This window comes from Cavia porcellus, unplaced genomic scaffold, assembly GCF_034190915.1.
Source record: "Cavia porcellus strain 051 isolate PalLab524CR breed Dunkin Hartley unplaced genomic scaffold, mCavPor4.1 scaffold_8, whole genome shotgun sequence".
Classification (NCBI taxonomy): Eukaryota; Metazoa; Chordata; class Mammalia; order Rodentia; family Caviidae; genus Cavia; species Cavia porcellus.
This window is the reverse complement of record NW_026947491.1, coordinates 45,725,611-45,748,643: the sequence shown is the minus strand read 5'-3', so window position 1 is coordinate 45,748,643 and position 23,033 is coordinate 45,725,611. Positions and strand designations below refer to the sequence as shown.

Genomic DNA, 23,033 nt, shown 5'->3' with positions numbered 1-23,033 from the left:
GGAACCCAAACTTCCTGCTCCTTATTTGGCCACCTAGTCCCAAATCCACCCCCTCACCCCAACTCTTTCCCTTTCCTAAATTGTCCTAGGAGTCTAGTCTCATCACCTTGCCACTGGCCTTTTCCTCCCTGCCTTAGCCTCAAAATCCCAAGTGTTCCAGTTCGCAGTCACACCCGCTTTCCCTCTGGCTGGGGTTGGCCTAAAGCTGGCTGCTCCGCATTCTGGGAAAGCCGCCTGCCACCTCCTCCTGAGGCAGGTACAAACAGGTCCTGGCTGTAGCAGCTGCATCTTCCCCAGACACCTAACAGACTCCCAGACTCCAGCCTCGTGGTGGGGCGCTAGCTGCACACCTCCGAACCTGTCCTGCTATTGGCCCTTACTCCAGCTTCCTGAAGGCCCACAAGCTATTACTTTCCAGTCTACTCTCCATGCTCCCTCCCACCTCAACAGTCCTCTTCAATTCACATTCTCCCCCATGGGGAATGGCCTGCAGTTAAGCCCCGGAGCAATGCTGCCCCCACCCAGCCAGCCCATTACCATAGGGTTGTGCCTAAATGCTGGGTCTTCTGTCATCTGCCAGTGTCTCTAAATTATAATCTTCTAATATGTTTCTACCTTTAAGGAACCATTCTTTGCATCTTCACGCAGACCTTTCCTAAGGATCCAGCATCAAGATCCTAGCTAGAGATCAACCTCAGTCCATCTTCAACCCCCCAAATTCACATCAGCAACCCAGCCCCCAGCATCCTGCTGCAAAGCCAGAAAAAACATCTGGCCCTCAAACATGCTCTACTGCACCTTCAACCCGCCTTCCAGCCCATTACTATGGAGGTGACCCTGTGTCCCACCCAGTTCAGGCCCCATCTCTCCCCAGAACACTTAGGCATCCAGGTCTCATATCAACTTAGAACAGATTCCCGCCCTCGGAGTCAGCCCCCCTCGGGAACCCAGGCGCCTGAGTTTCCAGATTCCTTAATCACCTGATACCATCTTCTAAATGTCTTGTTCCCCCAGCCCTGGCTGCAGGGACACGGTGGAAAGCCCGGAGAGGCAGGGACTGCGAGTAGACCGGTGGGAGGAAGCAGGAGGGGCCAGGACGCCCCCTCGCGGAGCCCGGGGTGCACGGGTCCCCCCTCCCGTCTTCACCTGCTGCGGGCCCCGCCCCCGCTCCGCCTCGGCCGGCCTCTGCTCCTCCCCCGACTCCTCCCCCCGTACCCCAGCCCGGCCAGAACGGCCCCCGGGACAGAGCGACGCGGAACCCCGGGCGCCTGGGTCCCCAGCATGATCCTCGGTGAGTGGGCTCTGCGACTCCAGGCTCCAGGCTCCTGGGTCCTTCTCAGCGGGTCACCCCCCCACCTCCCGGCACCGCGGTGACTGCGGCCGCCCGTCAGCGACCGGCTCCCCCTCCCCCTTCTGCTGGTTCCACATCTGGGGTCCCCTGTTCCCCAGGCTGTCGCTTCTCCGGGTAATCTAGGGAGTGGCAAGGGGGGAGCCAGAGCAGAGACCCCTGCCCCATAAGGAGAACATTGCGTATTCATGAGGCTCATGAATATTATATGACAGTGTACGAGGCGCTGGGGGAGGGGGCTGGTCCTGGCCTGGTGGAGTTGGGGGAAGGTTCTGACCCGTCCCCCCAGCGCCTTCCCCCACCCTTTGCAGTGACACTCCGACATCCTTCTGGGCCCAGGATAAGAGGGAAAGGAGGAAGTGGGGGGCGGGGGGCAAAGATGGTGGGTGTAGCTTCGAGGTGAGTGTGGTGGGAGGTGGGAACCTGAGCAGTAAAGATAAGGGGTCTGGGGAAAAGACGGGGTGTGAAACTGCCCATCCCAGGGCTCCTGCGGTTTAGATCCTGTCTCCGCAGCCATCCTGCCCCAACACGCCGGGACCTGCCCCTCTCTCCCCGCTGTGTCTGCCTGGGCCCTTCTTCCCTGCTTCCTGCCCCCCCCACTCCTGCCTTGGGCTGGGGAGGGGGGCACCGGCGGAGGGAGGGGCTTGGGGGAAAGTAAGGCTGGGGGAGGGGAACTCCCGCTGGGCTCTGACAACCCGTCAGCCACAGCCACCCCATCCTCATGACCTACATCGGGAAGGGAGCCCCAGGGATGGGGGAGGAGAGGGCCTAGCTGCGCACAGGACTCGCATCAGCTCTTGCACCAGGCCCTTGCCCCATGCCCTGCCTCCGCAGTGGTGCACAGGCTGGCTCTGACCTCTGCCCTCCACCCCGCTAGGCCGGTTCCTGGGCCCTGTTGATGGTGGGAGCCCCCTACGAGGCCCAGACACCTGTGGTCTCCCTGCCCCCACTGGGGACACCTGGCCCTGTGCAGATGCCTGGAGGGCTTAGCCGGCTCTGGTCCTCTTCCCTCTCAGAGACCCTGTTATTTGTCTGCCTTTCTTTCTGTCAGTTGACCTCACACCGCTAGTGACTGGGCTAAGAGTCTTCCTCCTCTTCTGCCTTCCTTCCTTGTCCCTTGAGGCCTCAATCCTTCAGCTTGCCTCACTCCCCTCCACCTGGCACTCCATCCCGTCTATTAAATGAATGAGAGAAGCTGGCCATGAGTGATTGGTTGCCTGCCTCCTTCCCTTTCTAGACGGTAGAGATGTTTTACACCCTTCAATGAGCCCCACCCCCAACCTAAGGACCTCCACCCCAAAACACGCTGGACTCAGGCCTCAGCACTGGAACGGAGGCCATCCCTGCTCACTCTGGCTCCGCCCTTGTCGCGCCCCAGGCAGTCTGATGCCGGCCACATCAGGCCTGGGTGAGCCAGACTTGCCCTGCCCAGTAGGCCCTAAAGAGGAGGGCGTTGGGACCTGATGGAGCCTAAACAAGACCCCAGTGACAGGAAGTGTGTCTTGGCCCAAAGCCTCTGAAATTGGACCCCAGCCACCAATTGTACCCCCACAACATCTCTCCAGAGGACACTGTAATTAAATCCCGTTTTGTGTCAAGCCCACAGAGCGGTGGGAAGCCTAGTGCAGCCTACATACCTTAGCCCTCTTCTTCTTTTTATTTATTTAATTCCTTAGTTGATGCTGGAGGGGCCCTGCACAGCATGCAAAGTACACTTTCCCCCACTGAGCTGCATCCCAGCTCCATTCTAGCCCAGGGGAAGGAAGAGGGGGAAGCTGCCATCCACTGCTCAGGCCCCACTCACCAGGCCATATTAAGGTATTCTGAATGTTGCGGTCCACTGAGCCCATGTGCAAGGTCACCTTGGAGGGAAAGACCCTGAGAGGACCTGCCTAGCCTGCTTAAGATCTACAATCAGGGCTCCGGGTCTAGGGTGGTAGCTCTGGACTCTGGTCTCTCTTCTGAGCCTTTCAGTGCCATCCTTTCCCCCTGGGGTGTTGAGGGCCGGGCCACTGGAGGAGGTCCTTTCCAGTCTGCTTGGGAAATATTTCCCAGAGGCCTGTTTCTGACTCTTCCCTGCCAGCCACCTCCTCCCTTTAGGTCCTGCCCCACCCACATCCATCATAGGGTTATTAAGGCTGATGTTTAGTAGCTGTTTATAATCATCCCCTTGTCTCTTTCATCCTAGACTTCAAAGCCTTTCCAGGCTTCAGCCTGCCTCCCACCCAGATGGGAACATTGAGGCAGAAAGGGACAGGCACAGTGAACTTGGCCAAGTAGATAAGATCCAGGGTTCAAGGCTTTGCTCCCACCATTAACCTAATTTCTGGCATTTCTGGGGAGGAAAAAGCCAACAGAGGCCTGAAGAAAAATACTGATTAAAGATGAAATCTCAGTTTCTGCCTCCGTCCCAGACTCTTAATTTCCACTTTAACTTGCTTGCTGACCCTGTGCTTTCCAGCACCTCGGGCCCAGCTGCCTGCAGGTACCATTCTCTGATCTTTTTTTTTTTTTTTTTTTTTTTTTACTTTATTCTATTTTATTTTGTCTTTTTGAGACAGGGTGTCAACTAGCAGTTCAGGCAGGCCTTGAGCTCACTTTGTAGCCTAGGCTACACAACAGTCCTCTTGCCTCAGCCTCCCAAGTACTGGGTGCCACCATGCCTGGCTGTCTTCTCTCTCATCTTAATTTCACATGGGCCCAATCTGCAGACCAACACTAACTCCCAGCCCTACCCTGACACCTGTCCTGACTCCTGCTTCTTTACAGACAGGGCTAGCCACTCCCTAAGCCAGCTCACAGAAGACACTCCCATTCATTGTCCCTAGCCCCACCTACGAGAGCCCAGGAGCTGGGGCTGGGGACCCAGCCAAAACTTCTAGGAAGGAGAAGAAAAGATCAGAGCTCAGTGGGCTGGGGAGCCAGATTGTCGTGACAGCAAAAGCTGAGCAGGACCAGAGTGCTCAGGGCACAGAGGGTGTGGAAATGGGCAGGTGGGCGTCTGTCCAAGAGTCTGCAAACTCACCCATGTACTGCACACTGGGAACTGTCCTTCATAATGCATATAGCTGGAGCAATAGTGCATACCTGTGATCCTATTACTTGGGAGGCTGAGGCAGGAGGATCACTGAGTTCGAGACTAGCTTGGGCTCCATAGTGAGACCCTGTCTCAAAAAAAGCCAAAACATAGTAAGTAAATAAATAAATTCCCTGCAGAGCTGGGTGAGATTCTATCTACTATAGGTAATTACTCTAATGAGCTTCTCTCTGGAGTGGCCTGCCCCAGCCAGGCCCCAGCTCCTCCCTGCCCTGCTTTACCCAGGTGCCACATACATGCACACAGACACTCCCTCTTCCCCTTCCCTCCCACAATCTACAATGAAAAGTAAAGCCTTTGCAAGCCCTGCTTGTGGAGTCAGACTTACTCAAATCCTGCCCCTACCCCCAGCTGTGCGACCTTGGTCAAGTAACCCCTTCTCTGAGCCAGCTGTCATCATCCATAAGATGAGAATTCATTTATTCAGCAAACATTTATTGAGCTCACTTTGTGGCACGCCAGCACTTTACATGGACCCGTTCAATCCTCTCATCAACTCTGCGAGGCAGAAACTGTTGTTCTCATTTGACAGATGAGAAATGAGACAGTCAGAACAACTACCTAGTCACCTAGCTGGGGCACAACCGAGCCATCAGCCAGGGATTGTGCCTGGCATATAGGAATCCCTCAAAGAGGGTCAAATACTGCTATCCTCAGAGAATGAGGCCTGAGGCTTGGGCTATATGAAACCAAGAACCCTGTTTCTGGCCTCCCGACCCCACAAGCTACCTTCTGCCCCTGTCCCCCCTCGGATTTCACAGCAGGGCAGACACAGGAACCTGGGAAGGGGACAGTGAGTCTCCAGGTGCACACCTGCCCCCTTCCCTCACTTCGCCCCTCTCTCCTGTCCTGAACCCTCTTCCTACCCCCACCCCAGGGAGCCCATCAGTGGAAAAGATGAATTACAGGCCACAGAGAACTGGGCAGCTGCTACCTGCTTTCCTGCAGCCTTCGCTGGAGATAAAATGAGGCCCCTGACCTAAGAAAATACACAGCACTTGCTCTCCTCATCCTCCCCTTAAACAAGGCGGATGCCTGCGCTCAAATCTGCTTCAGAGTCCAATCAGAGCCCTTTGGAAGCGACTGCTACAGAGTGTGACACATCTTGATTTGAATCCTGGCCCCAGTCCTTACAGGCTGTGTGACATCAACCATACATACTGACTTCTGAGTCCTGGTTTCCTTACAATAATGGCAAAAAATATCAGCTGCTGCATAGAACTATTGCTCCCTTACAGTAAATGTGACAATACTCACAGGTTATTATTACCTGCACACGTACGGCTCTCAAACTTTTTTTTTTTTGGTGGTGGTGGTGGGGGACTCAGTTCCTCCTCTAAGATGAGTTTGAGGGTTGAGAGCCTCAAGTGTCAAGAGGCAGAGGAAGGGTCCAGGACCTGAACTGCAATGCATGGTGTGAGTAGGGCAAGTGCCAGCCCAAAACCAGCTGTGGGGGCCGGGGGCAGGGCAGTGGCCGACCGGGGGACTCGGGTTTCTCGCACCATTCCTGAGGCTCATTAAGGCTGCCCTGGCCTGGGCTGCCGGGCAGCAAGGAGGGCTAGGGCACACAGGGGACCGGGAGGGGAGGTGGTCAGGCTGCTGCAATCTGTGTCTGGTCTGTCTCCTCTCTCATCTTAGTGTTTTCTGCTGTTGGCCTTTCCACCCTTATCTCTAGCTTTTCAGCAGTGTCTGTTTTTGCATCTCATTTCACCCTTCCACTGTTCATCTTTTTCTCTCTTTGTGGCTCTGTCCCTTTTGTCAGTGGCCCATTCCTGTTAATACCACACTTTCCCATTCTTACTTTTGTCTGTCTGTCTGTGTGTCTCTTCTCTTTTCTCTACCCACCCTATCCCAACTCTGAAGATGCCAGAGGAGGAAATAAATTCAAAGCATACAGACCCCCAGCAGCTCAAAAGCCAAAGCCCAGCATCCTCCCCTCCCTTTCAGGCGTTAGGATTTGGAAGCCCAAGCTCCCAGCAGCCTTGACCCCTCCCCGCCTCAGGCACCTGGCCACCTGGGCTTGGCAGTGGGTGAGAGAGACAGACCCCTCCAGACCTTTCTGGACCTGCTCCCCACCCCCAACTGTGCCTGAACCCTCCCCACCCCCTCCCTCTCGCCTCAGATTCCCCTAATCCCTGCTCCCCCGCCCTCCCCTCTGCCCCACTTTTCTAGGACTCTGATTGGTTGATTCTACTGACTGGGCTGGGGGAGGGGGATGACAAGGGAAGGGGCAGAGGGCAGAACCAAGGGAAGGGGACCGCTGTCAGGCCCAGGCCCCTGGGGGGCCAGGGCCAGGCCACTGCCTGGGGGTAGCGGACACCAGAAACTGAAGGTATGAAAGGAGGCAGTCTTTATGGAGGGGACAAGAAAGGATCCCAGGGACCCGACCCCTGCCCTAGGAAGGTCAAGAGAGGACAGGACATGCACACTGCCTCCTGGGTTTGCTGTGCTCCTAGGAAATGTTGTTGGCAGGGGTTGTGGAGTCCAGGAGGGCAGCCAGGACACCACAGCTGCTGGGCTGTGGGGTCGCGGAGGGTCCTGAGTGTTGGGCTGTCTCTCTGGAGCCTGGTGGAGTTCCTCCCAACCACCACACTCCAGGGGAGGAAGAGGTTTCAGAGAGGGCAGCTGAACGGCTAGCCTGGACTTTCATTTCCCCTTGGGGTCAACCCAGGCGTTTCTGGAGGCTAGTGGTGGTTCTTCCTGCAGAGCTAGAGCTGAGTGGGCCATGTGTGAGGCCCTGTGTCTTCCACATGGCCTGCGTGGCTCGCCTCCCACCCATGACTACCTAGAGATGTGGACAGCTGACTGAGGGTTATGATCTAAACAAAGTCGTAACTCTAGAGATCCTGAAAGAGATAGGAGCTCTCTTCCAGATGTAGGCCTCAGTCTTCTCCTCTGGGCAGTGGGATGAACCATCCACTTAACTCTGTGGGTATCCCAGAGGAAAACAAGAACAGAAAAGATGAGAGTGACCAGGGTCTGGGGTCTCAGAGTCCTCCCTGCTCCAGCAGGCAGCCTGCAGAGTTCTAAGCTTTTCCTGGGTCCATAAGGCACCTCTTGGGGGAGGGAGGCTACAGAAGAGGGAAGTGAAAACTACCCAGAAGGGAAGGCCAGTTCTGTACTCCCCACACACAGCAGACTGAGATCATGGGTCTAGAGCCAGCAGGGGACCTGTGTATACACAGTGCTTGTCCCAGGGTCACGTTACTGAGGGTAGGAACCCAGCTAAGGCTCCGGGCTTGGTGAGGGTCCCTGAGCTTCAAGCTTCCTAACCTACAGAATGTTTTCTCTGCCCCTCAGGCAGCCTGAGCCGGGCAGGGCCCCTCCCTCTGCTACGGCAGCCCCCCATCATGCAGCCCCCACTGGACCTCAAGCAGATCCTGCCCTTTCCACTGGAGCCAGCCCCTACCCTGGGCCTCTTCGGCAACTACAGCACGGTGAGTAGCAGCCTCACTGGCCTGACTTCCTGAGCCCTTTCCTCTCAGCCTGCCCACCTTCTTCTCCTTGTCTCTCCTTATGGTCCCAGCTTTCTCATCAAGTCATTCTGTCTGGTACACTTTTTTTTTTGCTTTTGGAGAAAAAGCAGAGTCTCACTATGTAATTTAAGCTGGTCTTAAATGCACAGCAGTCCTCCTGCTTCAGCTTCCTCTGGAATTACAGACATATGCCACCATGCCCACTTGTGTCTAGTATACTATTTAACAACAGTAACAATAGTTAACATTTGCTAAGCTTTAGCAGGTAAAGTGTTATTGTCCAGATGCTATACTGAGTGTTTTATGGTAATTAATTTACTGTGTCCTCCAGTGAATCATCCTACCATCTAGAGAAATACTGAGCCTATACTGGTGGTATTAAGTTGGTGAAATGGCAGTCCCAGCACTTGGGAGGCTGAGGCAAAGGATCACTTTGAGTCTGAAGCCAACCTGGGCTGCATAGTGAGTTCAAGGGCAACCTGAACTATGAAGTGAGAACTTGTCTGTTTCTCAAAAGAGAAAGAAAGAGCCTGGCAAGCGTAAGGTCATTGATTTTGATCCCTGTACAAAAAAGAGAGAGGGAGAAAGAGAAAACAGTTGAGGATGTCACTCAGTGCAAAGCTCCTGGGTTCAATTCCCAATATTAAATAAATAAAGTGTGGCTCCAGGGAAGTAAAGAGCTGCAGGCATTGAGTCAACAAACAACAACAACAACAACAAAAATCAAGAAGTGTGTCAGTTTTTAAGTTCCACCCCACTGGAGCCCACAACTTGCATAGGACCAGTACGAGTAGCTAGGAGAGCTGGAAAAGTTGTCTAGATTTAATGCAGTAAAAATAGGGAGCCACTATCCATTCTTGAACAGGAGAGACTGCATGAGAAGAAGGGCAGCTGAGGAAGGCTCATGGGGTAGCCCTCTGGAAGGGAGCATAGCCAAGCAGGCTGGCTATCAGGACGCTGTCACAGCCATGCAGGAGGGGCTGCCAGAAGGGAAGTCAGACTGGGCATAGCAGTGGCCATGTGAGGGAGAAGAAGGGAGGACAGGTGAGGTGTTCCGAAGGAAATACTGACAAGGCCATGGTAACCAACACGTGGGGGTGGGGGAGAAGAGAAAGGATGAGTCAAGACTGACAGAAGTCACTGTTGACAGAGGCGGGTCTTGGAGGAGGGAGGCAGTGTGGGCCGAGGGTGCTGAAGTCACTCTAGGACATGCTGAGGGGATGTGGAGAGGGGCATGTGACATACAGAGCCAACAGACCAGTGGAGTTTGAGGCCTGGGGCAAGAGGTGAAGCAAAAAAGTTGGTTAGAGGCAGCCTTATTACATGCAAATCACCAATTATCAAACCATATCCAGCCCCAAACACGTATCCAGTAGAGTGCACACCAGGCACTGCGGCGGACATTGCCATGTGCAGGCATAGTTTCTCCACAGCTCCGCGAGCACACAGTATCATTCCCGCTTCACAGTGGGCAACGGAAGCACAGGCTCAGAAGGCTTAGTAATGTATACAAATCGATCCAGTGTGCGCCCAAGATATAATTCGAACCCATAGCATCTGATTCCAAATAGGGTTCTTTTTGCACCATAGCTGCTCCCCCTAAATTCCCAAAGGATTCAAACCAACAATTGTACTGTGTTTACAAAGTTTACAAAGCATTTTTCATATCTTTGTAACATCCTTTGGTATAGTAAATAGGAAATGAGTATTGACTATAAGCAAGGCACCATTCTAGATACAAAGAAAATAGGAGGGTAAATATGAGACAGTTCTATTCTGTTTTTCTTTCCTTTTAAACAGAGTCTCAGTCAGGCATGGTGGCTCATGCCTATAATACCCGCACTTGGGAGGCTGAGGCAGAAGGATTGCTGCAGTTCAAGGCCAGTATGGGCTACCTAGTGAGTTCAGGACCAGCCTGAACTGCATAGCAAGAACCTGTCTCAAAAAAACAAAAAGAGCCAGACAAGGTGGTGCATGCCTGTAATGCCAGCACTCAGGAGGCTGAGCCAGGAGGATCACTGTGAGTTCAAGACCAGGCTGGGCCACAAAGTGAGCTCAAGGCCAGCCTGAACTGCACAGTGAGACCCTGTCTCAAAAGGCCAAAAAAAAAAAAAAAAAAAAAAAAAAAAAGGAAAGAAAAGGAAAAAAAGAAAGAAAATAACTTAAAGTTAAAATAAAGGATCATTGCAAAAATATTTTTATGAAAGAAAAAAGTCTCACTATATAGTATAAGCTGGCCTGAAACTCACTATGTACCTTCACTTGGTTCAAGGCAGTCCTATCTTTGTTTGTTTTGGTACCAGGTATTGGACTCAGCAACAGGGACTTGGACAGGCAGGCACTTACATCGCTGAGCTAAATCCCCACCCCAAGACAGTCCTATCTTAAAGACTTTATATTTAGGGGACAAAGATAGACAAGTGTACAGAAAATCAATGGGAAGGTTTAAATACAGTGACAGAGGCATTTAAAAAGATTCAATTTAAACTACTCTTCCCACTAAAAATTAGCGCCTACTACATCTGGGTACTGTGCTTGTTGGCAGGGACATAAGACTCAGTCCTTGTCCTTGGGGAGCCCAGAGTTTAGTAGGAACACTAATAGTTAACCCCACAGTGTTAAGAGCCTCAGCCCAAGCATTCAGTTTGCATGAGAGCCCAAGGGAGTGTCAAGAAAGACTTGCTGGATGTGTGAAGGGACTGAACAGAGTTAAACAAAAGAAAAGAGAGCAAAGGGGAGAGCAGTTAACCTGGATGGAGCAGATGACATGATTTGGGCTTGGGAAATCATTAATGGGATTTAAAAGTGGCCTTTAGAGAAATTGCAAATTGAACCCCATGAACAGGGGCTAGAAGAGAACATCTGAGAAGGTGCACGATGGGTGTGGCAGGCAGGAAGCCTGGTTAATACTTTCCCCCATCTCCGTGCTGATGACCCTCAGGCCTCAGTGACCCATCACCGTCCCATTTCATAGATGAGGAAATCAGACCCAGAGAGGTTAAGTGACTTGTCCAAGGTTATAAAGCTACTCAGTTGATGTATGTGAAGAATCCAGGGTCTCTGACTCCCACAGAAGAGTTATCTAAAGCTCTGAGCATCAGGGGCTGAGGGTGTAACTCAGTGGTAAAGCACTTGCCTAGCATGTCCGAGGCTCTGGGTTCAGTCTCCAGAACCACGCTAAAATAATAATAATAAAGCATAAACATAGATAGCTTTGGAATAGTGTTGAACACCAACAATGTTGGCATCTGATCACCAAGATGTGAATTGATGTTCTAGAGTATTAGCAATGAGTCCTTAGACAAATCCCTTCATCATCCTGAACCTCAATTTTACCAACTATGCAATGGGATACTAATAGCACCAAAACTCATGGCTCTACACATCGTGTTACATAATCATGCCTAGCATGACGTGCTCAATCAGTGTTAGCTGCTGTGATGATTGTGCTGTTGTTTTTGTTTAAGGGAGAAGCAAAAAGAGAAAGGCAGGATGGTCAAGGCTCCTGGCTTGAGCAATAAGCAGAATTAGGCAGCTGGGAATAGGAGGAGGCTCCAGCAAAGGAAACAGAGGAGCCAATCAAGGGGGTGGGGAGGGAAGTACATTAGGTAGAGTGTAGAAGCCAAGGGGAAGAGTGTGGCGGGCTGCATCAATAGTGTCAAATTCTGCAGGGGAACGAGGACTGCAGAAAAGCTGCAGACAGGCATTTGGAAGTCCTGTGCAGCAATTAAGTACAGGGCTTTGGAGTCAAGCCGCCCAGGTTTAAATTCAAATCCCAGTTCAGCCACTTACTAGCTTATGACCTTGGAAATTATTTAACCTCTGTAAACCTCAGTTCCTTCATCTATAAAATAAAGATAATAATAGTACTTGCTTTGGCTGGTCCGATGGCAGTGGGTTATCAGAACTTATTAACATTAGTGTCACTAAAGTTGGTATACCACCTCCCCACTGCTAAATTTGACTGGCTTTAAAAAAAAAAAATAGTACTTGCTTCAAATCGTTAGATAATCTATGCAGGGTTCAGGACAGAGCCAACACATTCCAAGGGCTCCATGGACATTAAGCGGTTCTTGTTGTTGTTATTGTTTGTGGTGGTGGTATTACCTTCAGGGGAAACTTGTATTGCAGTCTCCTCTGCTCCGCAGTCCCTAGCCCTTACACCCCTCCCCACATGAATGGCTCCCCTGGATCCTCTCCTCCTCGCTCCACTGCTTCCCTTTGCCCTTGGACGCCTCTTGCTCTCCACTTAAGCAGCCTCTCTGGACCCATTCACCAGCTTCACTCGTCTCTGCTCTAGGTAGGAGGAGAGGGGATGAGACCCAGAGACCACAGAGTGGGAATCCCAGGCCCTGTCTCAAGAGAAAGGGATGAGGAGTGAGGATAAAGTCGGCTGCTTTGCCCTCCAGCCGCTCTTCCGCCCCGACTTGGCCGCCAGGGGGCAGCAAGTGCACGAGGCGCGCCTCCGAGAAGCGAGAGCTCGGGCAGGTGGCGGGTGAGGGGAGGAGGTGGGATGAGGTTGAGAAAGGTAACTTGTGCCCCGGGAGCCCCCAGCTCCACGGCTCGGAAGAGTCGCTAAGACAGCAGTGCCTGACACCTGGGTACCTGGGCTCGGTTTCCCACCCCTATGGGTACAGTGCCTTGGAAAAGACAGCACAAGGCAGGGGCTGAGCGCAGAGGGAGCAGGGAAGGGTCTCCTGGGGCCTGGGGGTGGGGCTGTCAGCCGAGCAGCGAGGGTCAGGCGGAAGGGGTGAGAGGAAGGACGAACGCCGAGCTACACAGAGTCCTCCTCGGGAAGGTGAGGACACTGGACTCAAGAAGGAGCCCCAGTGCAGGCAGCCGAGGTCCGCTGGGCAGTGCCTGCGCCGCTGGGCCGAGTGGCCACGCCAGGACAGGTCCTCCTGGAAGCAGTGTGGACACGGACCTCCCCTCTGCTCGGCCTAGCCCCCTGTTCCTCCCCAGCGCCCCTGCCCGCCCCGCCCCGGCCCGCCCTCGGCACCGCCCCCGGGGCGGGCTCGGACCCAGCCGGCGCCGCCTCCCTTCTCCCAGCCGACCCGGCCTCACAGCCCCGAGCCGCCCGCCCGGGCAACCAGCGCCGCGTCCCCGGCCTGCCTGGCCGGCCAGGCTCGGCCCCCGCCCGGGCCATGGAGCCACGGCCCCCGGGGCCCCGCAGGGTAAGCACCGGCCCCTCCTCCCCGCGGCCCGCGCTGCCGCAGCGCCCCCCCACCATCCCGCCCGCCGTGCGGGGCTGCTGCCACCTCTCCTTCCCGGCCCGCGGGTGCCGGCCCTTCCCCCACGCCGGCGCGGCCTGACCGATCTCTGGTCCCAGCTGGCGCCCCCACTGCTGCCACCACACAGCATACCCCAGCGTCTGCTTCGCAGGTCCTGGGAGTCGCCCAAATCTTCAGACTTCCCCTCAGGTTCTGCACCTACCCTCAGATCATCGTGTTGTCCAGACCCTTTCTCCAGCCGGGGTCCCTTCCCAGCATCCCTTCAGACACCCCTTAGCTGCTTCTTTCCTGTGTCAGTCCTGCGGGTCCCCAGGTCTTCCCGTCCCTGAGATTCCGCCCCTCTCCCTTATCATCTTATTTTGAGGGATGGAGAAGTGGGGTCGGCAAATAAGGCACAGCAGTTTCCATCAGATAAAGGGCACTGGAAGGAAATATAATCACAGCCTCGCCTTCCTGTTCCTGAGTTGGTTTTCCCCCTTCCTCCCCCTTGCCCTTCCTGATTCATTTTGCCCCAGCTTCAGGGAGCCATTCCTCTTAATGTCTGCTGTTGGAAGGCAGGTGGCGAGGGGACAGTTTGGGGACTTCTCCAGGCAGGGGCCGGGCCAGCATCCCGGGGGAAGGGGCTCTGGAGTGAGATGGACCCTGGGAGATGCTGGCCTCTCTCTACCCCTCCCCCGGGAGCCCTCATCTAGGTCACCCGGGCCTCTTGACCTTGGCCTGGAGCAGCACTTGAGTAGCTCACATTCTACCTGCACTGGGATTGGGCCCAGGAGCCCTCACTTCCAGCCTGCTACCTGTCCTCTCAGTTCCTGGAGAAGGTGGGGAGGCCTGCCTGACTCCATTGCTGGCTTCTCCCCCAGCCCCAGTTTTAGTTTCTGGACTAGCCCAAGGAGAGGGCTGAGCAAGAGTTAAGTTCTCATCCTGCAGGAGAGACCCAGGTGGAGCCTGGACATTCTCTGAGGATGGAGGTTGGGAAGGTCAATCTCCAACTCGTCCTCAGAGTCCTGAGTCCTCTGCCCCACTGAGGATCAGGCTGGGGTGAGGCAGTGGGGCATAGACAGGACCAGGAGACTCTGCCCTCCCCTCTCCATCCCACTCCTCTTTCCCTACTGTTTTCACTGGACTTAGGTTTCCTGGCCCAGATTGAATTTCTGTCTGGGCTGAATTCCCATTCTCCACCCAGCTTGTGAGGAAGCCAAAGACCTAGGAGAACTCTGGGGCAGAGTTGAGGGTCTCTAAGAAGGAAAGGCTGAGGCTTGGAGACGGAGAACTAAGAGCAGCAGTCTGTCTTGCTTTCTGATGAAAGCCTGCCTCCAATTTGGTCTGTCTTTCTTTCTGCCAAACACATCATACATTCACACAGATAAACACACAGCTGAAGATTACACAACCTGACCGTTCACAGTGTCAGCAAAGCCCCCAACACAGAAATGTTGATACAGAAATGATGTACACACAGTACATGACACTCCTTCACACTCCACCCATGCACAGATTGATCACAGCCTGCCTGACACACACAGACACACCCATTCTCCTGTTTGGTTTTTCCTTGGATGCCACTGGGGCTTCCAGGAAGCTGATGGGAAGTAAAAAGAGCCAACAGCAGGCTGAGACTGATGTTTGTTGGACCAGTTTTCTGAACTCAGCCACAGCTCCCGCATCCTCCACTACCAAGATGGGGCAGAGTAAGTGAGGCCACCACCTACTGTGAGATCCTGAGGGTCCTTTCCTAGCACTAACCCCAAACAGCTGGTCAGACTCCCCGAGGAGGAGATCAAGACATCTCAGCTTCATGATCCGTCTCTCACAGGGTCTCATTGGGAACCCCAAAACCTGGGCCTCAGCTGAGTCGCTAAAGACCCCCCAAGCCCCAACAACACCGTACTTGATTCCTCTCTAGACAAGGTTTCCAGCCTAAACTCGGTCAGTCCTTATGAGATCCCAGCAATCACCCATCCACCTGAGCCTCAGCTGCGTTTCAGTCTTGCCTCTCCCTGGCCTGCTGGGGCCCCAGGAGTGAGACTGTTCAAGGACACAATTTTGTGTTTCCACCCCTAGCTTTACCCCTGATAGCCAAGGGCCCAAAGAAACTCCCATCCTCTCCCTTCCTCATATGAACTCTTGGCAGGAGACTGCAAAAACATCTGCTGACCCAGGGTGGTGGCCAGGATGGTTCCTAATCCCGCCCAGCCCTACAGCCCTGCCCTAAAAACCCTGCTGATCAGGGAGACAGGGTTCAGAAGATCTCTGGGCTGCCTTAGGCCAGCACAGCTGTCTGCGTCCTTTTTTGTTTGTTTCTTTGATTTTTGAGGCAAGGTCTTATGTAGCCCAGGCTGGCCTAGAACTCAGCAATCCTCCTGCCTCAGCCTCCAAAGTATTGGGTTTATAGGTGGGCAGCACCACACTCAGAAGGCCCCCCTCTTATTTCCCATTATTTTCTAGATCCATCAATTTTCTCCTAGATTCTTTTATTCCCTCTTGTAGTTGCTATCTTAAAGAAGTTCAGAGAGAAAGAGTATTAGGGCAAGCTGGGGCCCAGAGATGGGAAGCTGGGAACATGTCTCCTGGGATCAGAGGCTGGATTTGGCAGATTACTCTAAAGTGGGGCCAAAAGGGTTCAAAGGCTTTAGCTGAAAGCCTTTGGATCTAGTGTCCTGTGGGACTTAATGTCACAGTGGGCCTCTGGTCAGTTGGCCTAACTATAAGAGACAGGTCAAAGTGACACAGTTGGACCTTCATGGCATGATGAACCAAGGCAACAGCTCTGGCTTAAGTTCCACCTCTGCTATTAACTCATGTGTGGCGTTGGGAAAAATACATCTGCTTTCCATGAAATGGGAACATTGGGCCTCCAGCTTCATCAGGACCCTTTCTTTTTATTTTATTTTATTTATTTTTTGGTCTTTTTCCTTTTTATCGGTACCGGGAATCAAACTCACGGCTGTCTGCTTGCAAGGCAGGCGCTTAGCCGCTGAGCTAAATCCCCAGCCCAAAGGACCCTTTCAATATTATGAAGACTGGGCTGCAAAGACTCATGGGATTGGAGCTCAGGGCACTCTGGGCATTTGACGGATAGGAGGAGGCTCTGGGACTTTGGTTCACCCAGCTGCTGCTAGTGGGGGATAATGGACACGAACTTGTGCTGGGGTCTCTGGCTTACCCCAGCCTGCCTCCACAGATGGACCCTGTGCAGAAGGCTGTGCTCTCTCACACTTTTGGGGGACCCTTACTCAAGACCAAGCGGCCCGTCATTTCCTGTAATGTCTGTCAAATACGCTTCAATTCTCAGGTAAGAAACCCAGTCACCCATCCTCCTAGTGGGTATGACAGGGACTGCCAGGGGACTTTCAGAGCAGAGGCTGGGAGGTCAGGGTAAGGGGCAGGGCTTAAGATATTAAGGGAAGAGCAGGAAATGGGAGGGGCAGGGGCAGGTGGGAGGCCCTTGAGAAGGAGCAGAGGCTGCTGGGTATTTAGGAACAGAAGTTGATCAGTCCTTCAAAGCAGACCCCTCCTTCCTTTGAGGACTTGGAGCATCCCTGCTCAACACTTCTGGGACACAGGTGTCTGGCAGGAGTTCGGCCTCTTGCTGTGGTTCTTGAGTACAGGCTGAGTTAGGTGGTTGACTCCCCAAAGTGCCGTGTGCTCTTTGGCCCCTTATAACTCCTCCGGCCCACCCAGCTCCTTCTGACCTCCTCGCTTCCTCTTCTCTGCGTGTTTCTGCTCTCTTCCCTCCATATCACACATAAAGTTCTCCATAGGTTTGAGAAAGCATCCAAAGCTCCAAACCTGGATGTCCAGCCCCGTCTGAGATTCCACTGCGACTTCTGTTTGCCTATAAAGGGGACTTTGGGGGTGCTGGCCCAGAGAGCTTTTGGAGAAAAACAGAAGAGCCTCATTCTGCTGACTAGGAGAAAATAAAAGCATGTTCTGTTTCCCTATCTAACACACACAGGCACACACACACACATACACACACAAGCTTGCGCTCCATGCTTTTGGGCTCTGAATACCACTGCTCTCCCCCTGGGCTGTCAAGCTTTCTTTTTCCTGCCTATCCACACCTTTTATTTCTACCCGTCTAGGTGACCTTGTGCCTCCAGGACTGCACATTCTTAGCAGTGGTGCATTAGGAGGGCAGTGGATAGGTGGAGCCAGGGCCAGTCCCGCCTTTAGCTTGGATCCCAGGCACCCATCCTCTACCAACCCTCCACACACTGGTGAAGGGAACAAGATCTGAGGGGTGAGGACAGCCCCGCTCTCTTTTGCCCTCCCATTCCCTCCCCCATCAAATGGCTCTGTTTTGACAGCTGTCTCTGCTGCTGTCTTCTGTCTCCAGAGCTGGGCTTGAGGCCAGGGTCCTCCTGGGTATCCACAGAGGCCTCAGGGAAAATGAGATCCAGGGAGAGAAGTCAGAATAGAGGAGGCCTCAGAGCTCCTACACTGAGCAGGATCCTGGGAGCAGGGGCTCAGGCCTCGAGGCCTACGATCTAAGAGGCTGCAACTGGCTGCATTGTAGCCCCCCTTCCAATTTTTAATCCTTTCATGGGTTTGGAGTCCCCTCCCTTCACCCTGGGACTAGTGAGAGGCCTGAGTCTGCAGCCTGGCCCTGGGTGTGGTGAGCGAGTTCATTCTGGGCTAGGTGGGGGGATCAGATTCCCAGAGACTCAACTGGAGAAGCTCGTCTGAGCCCCAGGAGTAACCAGACTTAGTCGCATGGGGCTTCACATCTCACGGGTGTAGGAAGAAATTCACTGCAGCCTGCTGAGGCCACCCTAGGATCTGAAGGAGCTCTGTGGGACACGAAGCAGATGAAAGGTGACCTGAGCTTCTGTTTTCTTCCTCCATCCCTAAAGAGCCAGGCAGAGGCACACTACAAGGGTAATCGCCACGCCCGACGAGTCAAAGGCATGGAGGCCGCCAAGACCCGAGGCAGGGAGCCTAGCATGCGGGAACCTGGAGACCCAGCTCCACCAGGCAGCACCCTCCCAAATGGGGATGGCGTAGCCTCCCGTCCAGGTGTGTCTGAGTCTCCCCATCTTCTTCAGCTGGATCTCTGTACTCCATTCTCTCCCCATGTCCCAGAACTCTCCTCTGCCTCTCTGTCCCCTCCTCTATCCCCAGTCCTGCCCTCACCCAAGGTAGTCCAGGAGCCAAACACAGTGAGAGAAAATTTCCATCCTGTCACCCTACCCCACCCCCACCCCAGCTTCTCTCCACAGAGTTCCCACTGTCTGTCCTCCCCACTGCCCAGTGACTCAGAGAGGGGCTAGTGTGAGGCCACCTGGCAAACCTCCCCAAGGAAAGGGGAACTATCTAGAGAGAGGCCCCTTCCTGGGGACAGAATCGGGATGTCAAAGTGCTTTCTCTGCCAGGGCTCCCCTCAGGAAAGACTCAGTCCAAGAAACCCAGGTGACTCCCCAGATGATCTTGGATAGACCTTTGGCCTTCTGCAGGCCACGGTTTTCTTTTCTGGTAAGGAGGGTGAGACTTTTAAGACCTTCGAGGAGGCCAGGGATATAGCTCAACAGCACAGCGCCTGCCTGGCAAGCTCGAGGTCCTGAGCGTTTGATTCCTGGTAACAACAACAACAACAGAGACCTTTGAGATCTTTCCCAGATTTACAAATCACAACTTTGAAATCCTTTTTTCCTTCATGGCTGGTGACCATCCTTAGCCATACTTGCAAGAAACTGGACAGAAAAAATAAGCAGAGGAAGATAAGAGTTGCCTGCATCCTGAGATTACAACAGACATCAGCGGGTCACAGCCAACTCCAGAGAAAACTAACACGCTCTTTGTCCTCATTTTACTCACACCTTGGCCTGTCTTTCTTGCCCCACCCTAAAAATGAGAAATGAGGCTCTGCCCTACCAGCTTGGAACCCAGATTCCTCACTCGCACCACACATGCACATGCACGCATGCACACACAAACTCTCCGACAGGTAGAGGGGAGAGGAATGAGTTGCAGCTGTGCTCTGGCTGCTTCCTGGCCTGATCAACCCTCATTTGTTTCCTAGCTTAATCCTGCCTAGCAGGATCTTTCTAGCATGATGGTGGTGGCAGTAATCCACATTGCTTGAATAGCACTGTTCTAGGTACCTTACATACATTACCTCATTTAGTTCCCACACTTTCTTTCTCTGAAGATATAGGGCAGGATGCCTACATCTTGCCCTGCCTTCATATCCCTGCCCAGACTGGGATATGGACATGCTGTCTGGATTAAGATGAAGGTAAAGGACGTCAGAAGTAAGGAATATAAGGGGAAGGATCAGCCAGGCGTGGTGGCACATGCCTGTAATCCCAGCACTCAGGAGGCTGACAAGAGGACTGAGTTTAAGGCCAGCCTGGGCTACAAAGCAAGTTCAAAACCAGCCTGAACTGCATAGTGAAACCAAAAAAGACAAAAAGGGGGCAGAAGGAAAAGGATCATAGTAGAGACAAACAAATGGAGACCCACAAAGGTCAAGTTCTCTTCTGCCATTCCCCACCCCCACCCCGGTCCTCCCCATGACCCGGAAACTGGATCAGCTGCTGGAGCGAGAATGGGAGCACTAGAGTTTCCCCTGTACAGAGGCCAGAACCCAGTGCTGAGGCCTGGGGCCTGTGCATCTTTAATCAGGCCATGAATTATAGAGCAGTCTGCATCCTCGTTTCTTTCCTCTCTGGTTCCGCTGTTTCTGTTTCCCTCTGCTGTGTCTGCATCCGTCTCTCCCTTCCTCATCCTGGTTCTGCCCCTTTCTGCAGCTCTTTAGTGGGCCTCCATGGGTGCTGGGCAGGACTGTGGGAAAGGGGGATGGCCTGGCAGGAAGCCCAGGCCCACTGGCAGGCCATGTGAGAGTGGGGCAAATCCTTCTTACATGTCTCTCACCCTGGCTGGCAAGGATGCTAGCATCAACCTCAAGGTAGGCTAGTGGGACCTGACCACCTTGGCTTTTCTCCTCTTTGGGAGAATGTGCCAAGCACTGGAAGCTCACACCCAGCCAAGGCAGCTGAACCATGTCTGGCTGTGGTTCAGGGCATGAGAACATACATGTTGTCACAGGGTGGGGACTCCTGGGCCCTTGCCCTCCAGGAAATGGGGTGGGTGTCCACAGGAAGTGACTTCTCCAAGAACCATCTGCAGTGACCCCTGTGTTTCTCCCCCAACAGTTTCCATGGAGAATGGACTGGGTCCAGCCCCAGAGTCCCCAGAGAAACAGCCTGGCTCCCCATCCCCTCCCAGTGTTCCAGAGACCGGCCGGGGTGTAACAAAGGGTGAAGGGGGGGCTCCAGCCCCAGCTTCCTTGCCTGGGGGTAGCAAAGAAGAAGAGGAAAAAGCCAAGCGGCTGCTCTACTGTGCTCTGTGCAAGGTGGCTGTGAACTCCCTGTCCCAGCTTGAGGCACATAACAAAGGTATGGGCTCCTGCCACCCATCACCCTCCTGTCCTCAGACCACCCTTGAGGTCTCCTCTATCCTAACTCCCCTGGCTTCCACCATCCCTGGACCTTGCAGACCTGCCAGCCTGTCTCCTCCCTGAGTTCTCTCCCTGATCCCACAGCTCCCCACATGCACCCCTCCCCATATTGGAAATGAGGATGTCGGTATCCAGGACCTGGTAGGCCTGGAGAATTTTTTTCTCTACTCCTCTCCTCCTGCCCTCGGTGGACTTTAGGTACTAAGCACAAGACAATACTGGAGGCCCGAAGTGGGCTGGGTCCCATCAAAGCTTACCCTCGACTGGGGCCTCCCACCCCCGGGGAGCCAGAGGCTCCTGCCCAGGACCGAACCTTCCACTGTGAGATCTGCAACGTCAAGGTCAACTCGGAGGTCCAACTGAAACAGGTGAGTCTGAGGCCCTTCCCTGGAATTCTGCCGAGTTCCACTTGCAGAGGGAAGGAGTGAGGTCTTTTTGCAGGCTCTAACCCTTGTGCCAAAGCAGGGCGTGGCCGGTGCTTGGAGCTTGGTAATCAGCACTCTGGCCCTGCCCCCTAGTCTTGATCTTTTGGGGGCTCTTAGTCTACTATTAACTAACCTCCATCCCCACAGCACATCTCCAGCCGGCGGCACCGAGATGGCGTGGCCGGGAAGCCCAACCCACTACTGAGCCGTCACAAGAAGCCCAGGGGCGCTGGGGAGCTGGCGGTGAGGACTGGGCGCTGGGGAACTGGACCGTGGGAGGTCTCGGGCAGGGTGGAGAAAACGATGTCGAGTGTGCCGCTCCGCGGACAAGTGGGATTTGCAGGACCGACCAGTGACCCTCTGCTCGCCTCTCTCCCTGCTGCAGGGCACGCTGACTTTCTCCAAGGAGCTGCCCAAATCTCTGGCCGGCGGCCTGCTCCCCAGCCCCCTGGCGGTGGCTGCGGTGATGGCAGCGGCTGCAGGCTCCCCGCTGTCCCTGCGCCCAGCTCCTGCCGCGCCTCTTCTTCAGGGACCGCCGATCACCCACCCTCTACTCCACCCCGCTCCAGGACCCATCCGAACTGCGCACGGTCCCATCCTCTTCTCCCCGTACTGACCTCAACCCTGACCCCTCCCATTCAACCCCCTGCCTCAAGCCGGGACCCAAGCCTCGGGCTCCCAGCGCGCCCCTCCTCCCGGCGCTCCCTGAATGATCTCTCCTTCCACCCCCACCCCGAGATACGGGGTTCCAGGAAAGGGGAGGGGTAGCAGCGGGGGAGGGGGGCTTCAGAAGGGGGGGAACACCCCAGATCTCAGGGAACCCCGCCCCCTGCCCTTCCCTCTCCCCTAGAAAAGGGGGGGCGTCTCACCCCCGAGCCCCCTTGGAGACACCCCTCCTCCCAAAAGCCATGTCCATCCAGCCCTTCCCCCCCAAACCTAGCACAAAATGGGGTTCACAAGCCATGGTCGGGGCCCGGGGGGGCAGAAATGGATTTTCTTGGCAATAAGCGGACTCGGACTCCGGCCCCCTACCCCAAACTGAAGCGCTTCCGTGAACACCCCCGTCCTCCGCAGGGGGAGGGGAGCAGGCGGGATCCTGGGTCCCTCATAAGCACTTTGGTTTTACCGCCTGCAACCTCAATGTGCCCGCCCCGCACCGAGCCCCTGCCCTTGGTCTAGCCGGGCCCAAAGCAGGGTGCAGCACTTGGGAGCATCTCTGGCACTTGGGTGGAACCAAGGAGATGCCCCCATAGACCCTCCCTTCGCCTTCTTCCTCCCCAGTCCGGGTTCCATTCTTTTCACCAGCACCCATCGCCCAAGGGGTACCGAGGGGGGGCAAGGGGTGTCCAGTCCAAGCCCACCCCCGCCTCGCCTTCCGCAAAACTGTGAGCAAAAAGCAATAGAGCCTTGCCCCGCCCCCGCCCCGCCCCTTTCCGCAGGATTCGCAGGAGTCTGTAGCCTCCCACTTCCCAGCTCCCGGACCTCATGGCTGTCCCTGCCCCTGACACCTTCACTGCACAATCGGGCGGGGGCGCGACACCCCCACCTCTTCTGTGGTTTCCGTGTTGTCAGCCCTTTTAGCCGCCGACCCGGGAGGGGAATCACAGGCCTTCCCCTCCCCATCAACTCTTCTGCTTGACAATGTAGCAACCCTGGACCCTACCGTCGCCCCCTTAACCCTCTTCTTGACAATAAAGTCTGGATTCGTTGTGCCCTCTGCCCCCCAGACTGAGATTCTGTCTTTACCCGCGGCTTGGGGAGCGCCTGGATCTGGGGATGTATCTACAGTGAGGGAGGCCGACACTCAGGAAGAGGAGGAGGACGGGAAAGGGGGTTGGAAGGTAGGCAAGATCGAGGCCTGTGCAAAGCGAGTTCAACTCGTGTAAACGCAGTATGCGGATCTGCGAGGGCTGCGACAGCTATTGCGAATTCGCCATGTCTCCACCAGGCGGCGCCAACGACGGGAAAAAGGAATCCCCTAGGTCAAGCGGCTT

General features: G+C 54.6%; 1 protein-coding gene across 4 annotated transcripts; it reads left to right on the top strand.

Annotated features, from left to right (window-relative positions):
* Window positions 1-1,155: 1,155 nt before the first annotated feature.
* Window positions 1,156-22,759, top strand: Znf385a (zinc finger protein 385A). 4 transcript variants are annotated; one of them, XM_003476237.5, is made up of 8 exons: window positions 1,156-1,291; window positions 7,746-7,882; window positions 16,334-16,444; window positions 18,009-18,171; window positions 20,310-20,552; window positions 20,813-20,982; window positions 21,187-21,282; window positions 21,425-22,759. In XM_003476237.5, exons 1-8 carry the CDS (start codon window positions 1,282-1,284, stop codon window positions 21,653-21,655), a joined length of 1,161 nt encoding a protein of 386 aa, XP_003476285.1. In that variant the 5' UTR covers window positions 1,156-1,281; the 3' UTR covers window positions 21,656-22,759. The 4 variants fall into 4 exon arrangements, with proteins under 4 accessions (XP_003476285.1, XP_005006485.1, XP_013014841.1 ...); XM_005006428.4 differs by lacking the exon at window positions 1,156-1,291 and adding an exon at window positions 6,636-6,777; XM_013159387.2 differs by lacking the exon at window positions 1,156-1,291 and adding an exon at window positions 7,537-7,658.
* Window positions 22,760-23,033: the final 274 nt, after the last annotated feature.

Coding starts and splice junctions, on each gene's coding strand:
- Znf385a (XM_003476237.5), top strand. Junction 18,172..20,309: donor TGGCGTAGCCTCCCGTCCAG/GTGTGTCTGAGT, acceptor CTCCCCCAACAG/TTTCCATGGAGAATGGACTG. Junction 21,283..21,424: donor GGGGCGCTGGGGAGCTGGCG/GTGAGGACTGGG, acceptor TCCCTGCTGCAG/GGCACGCTGACTTTCTCCAA.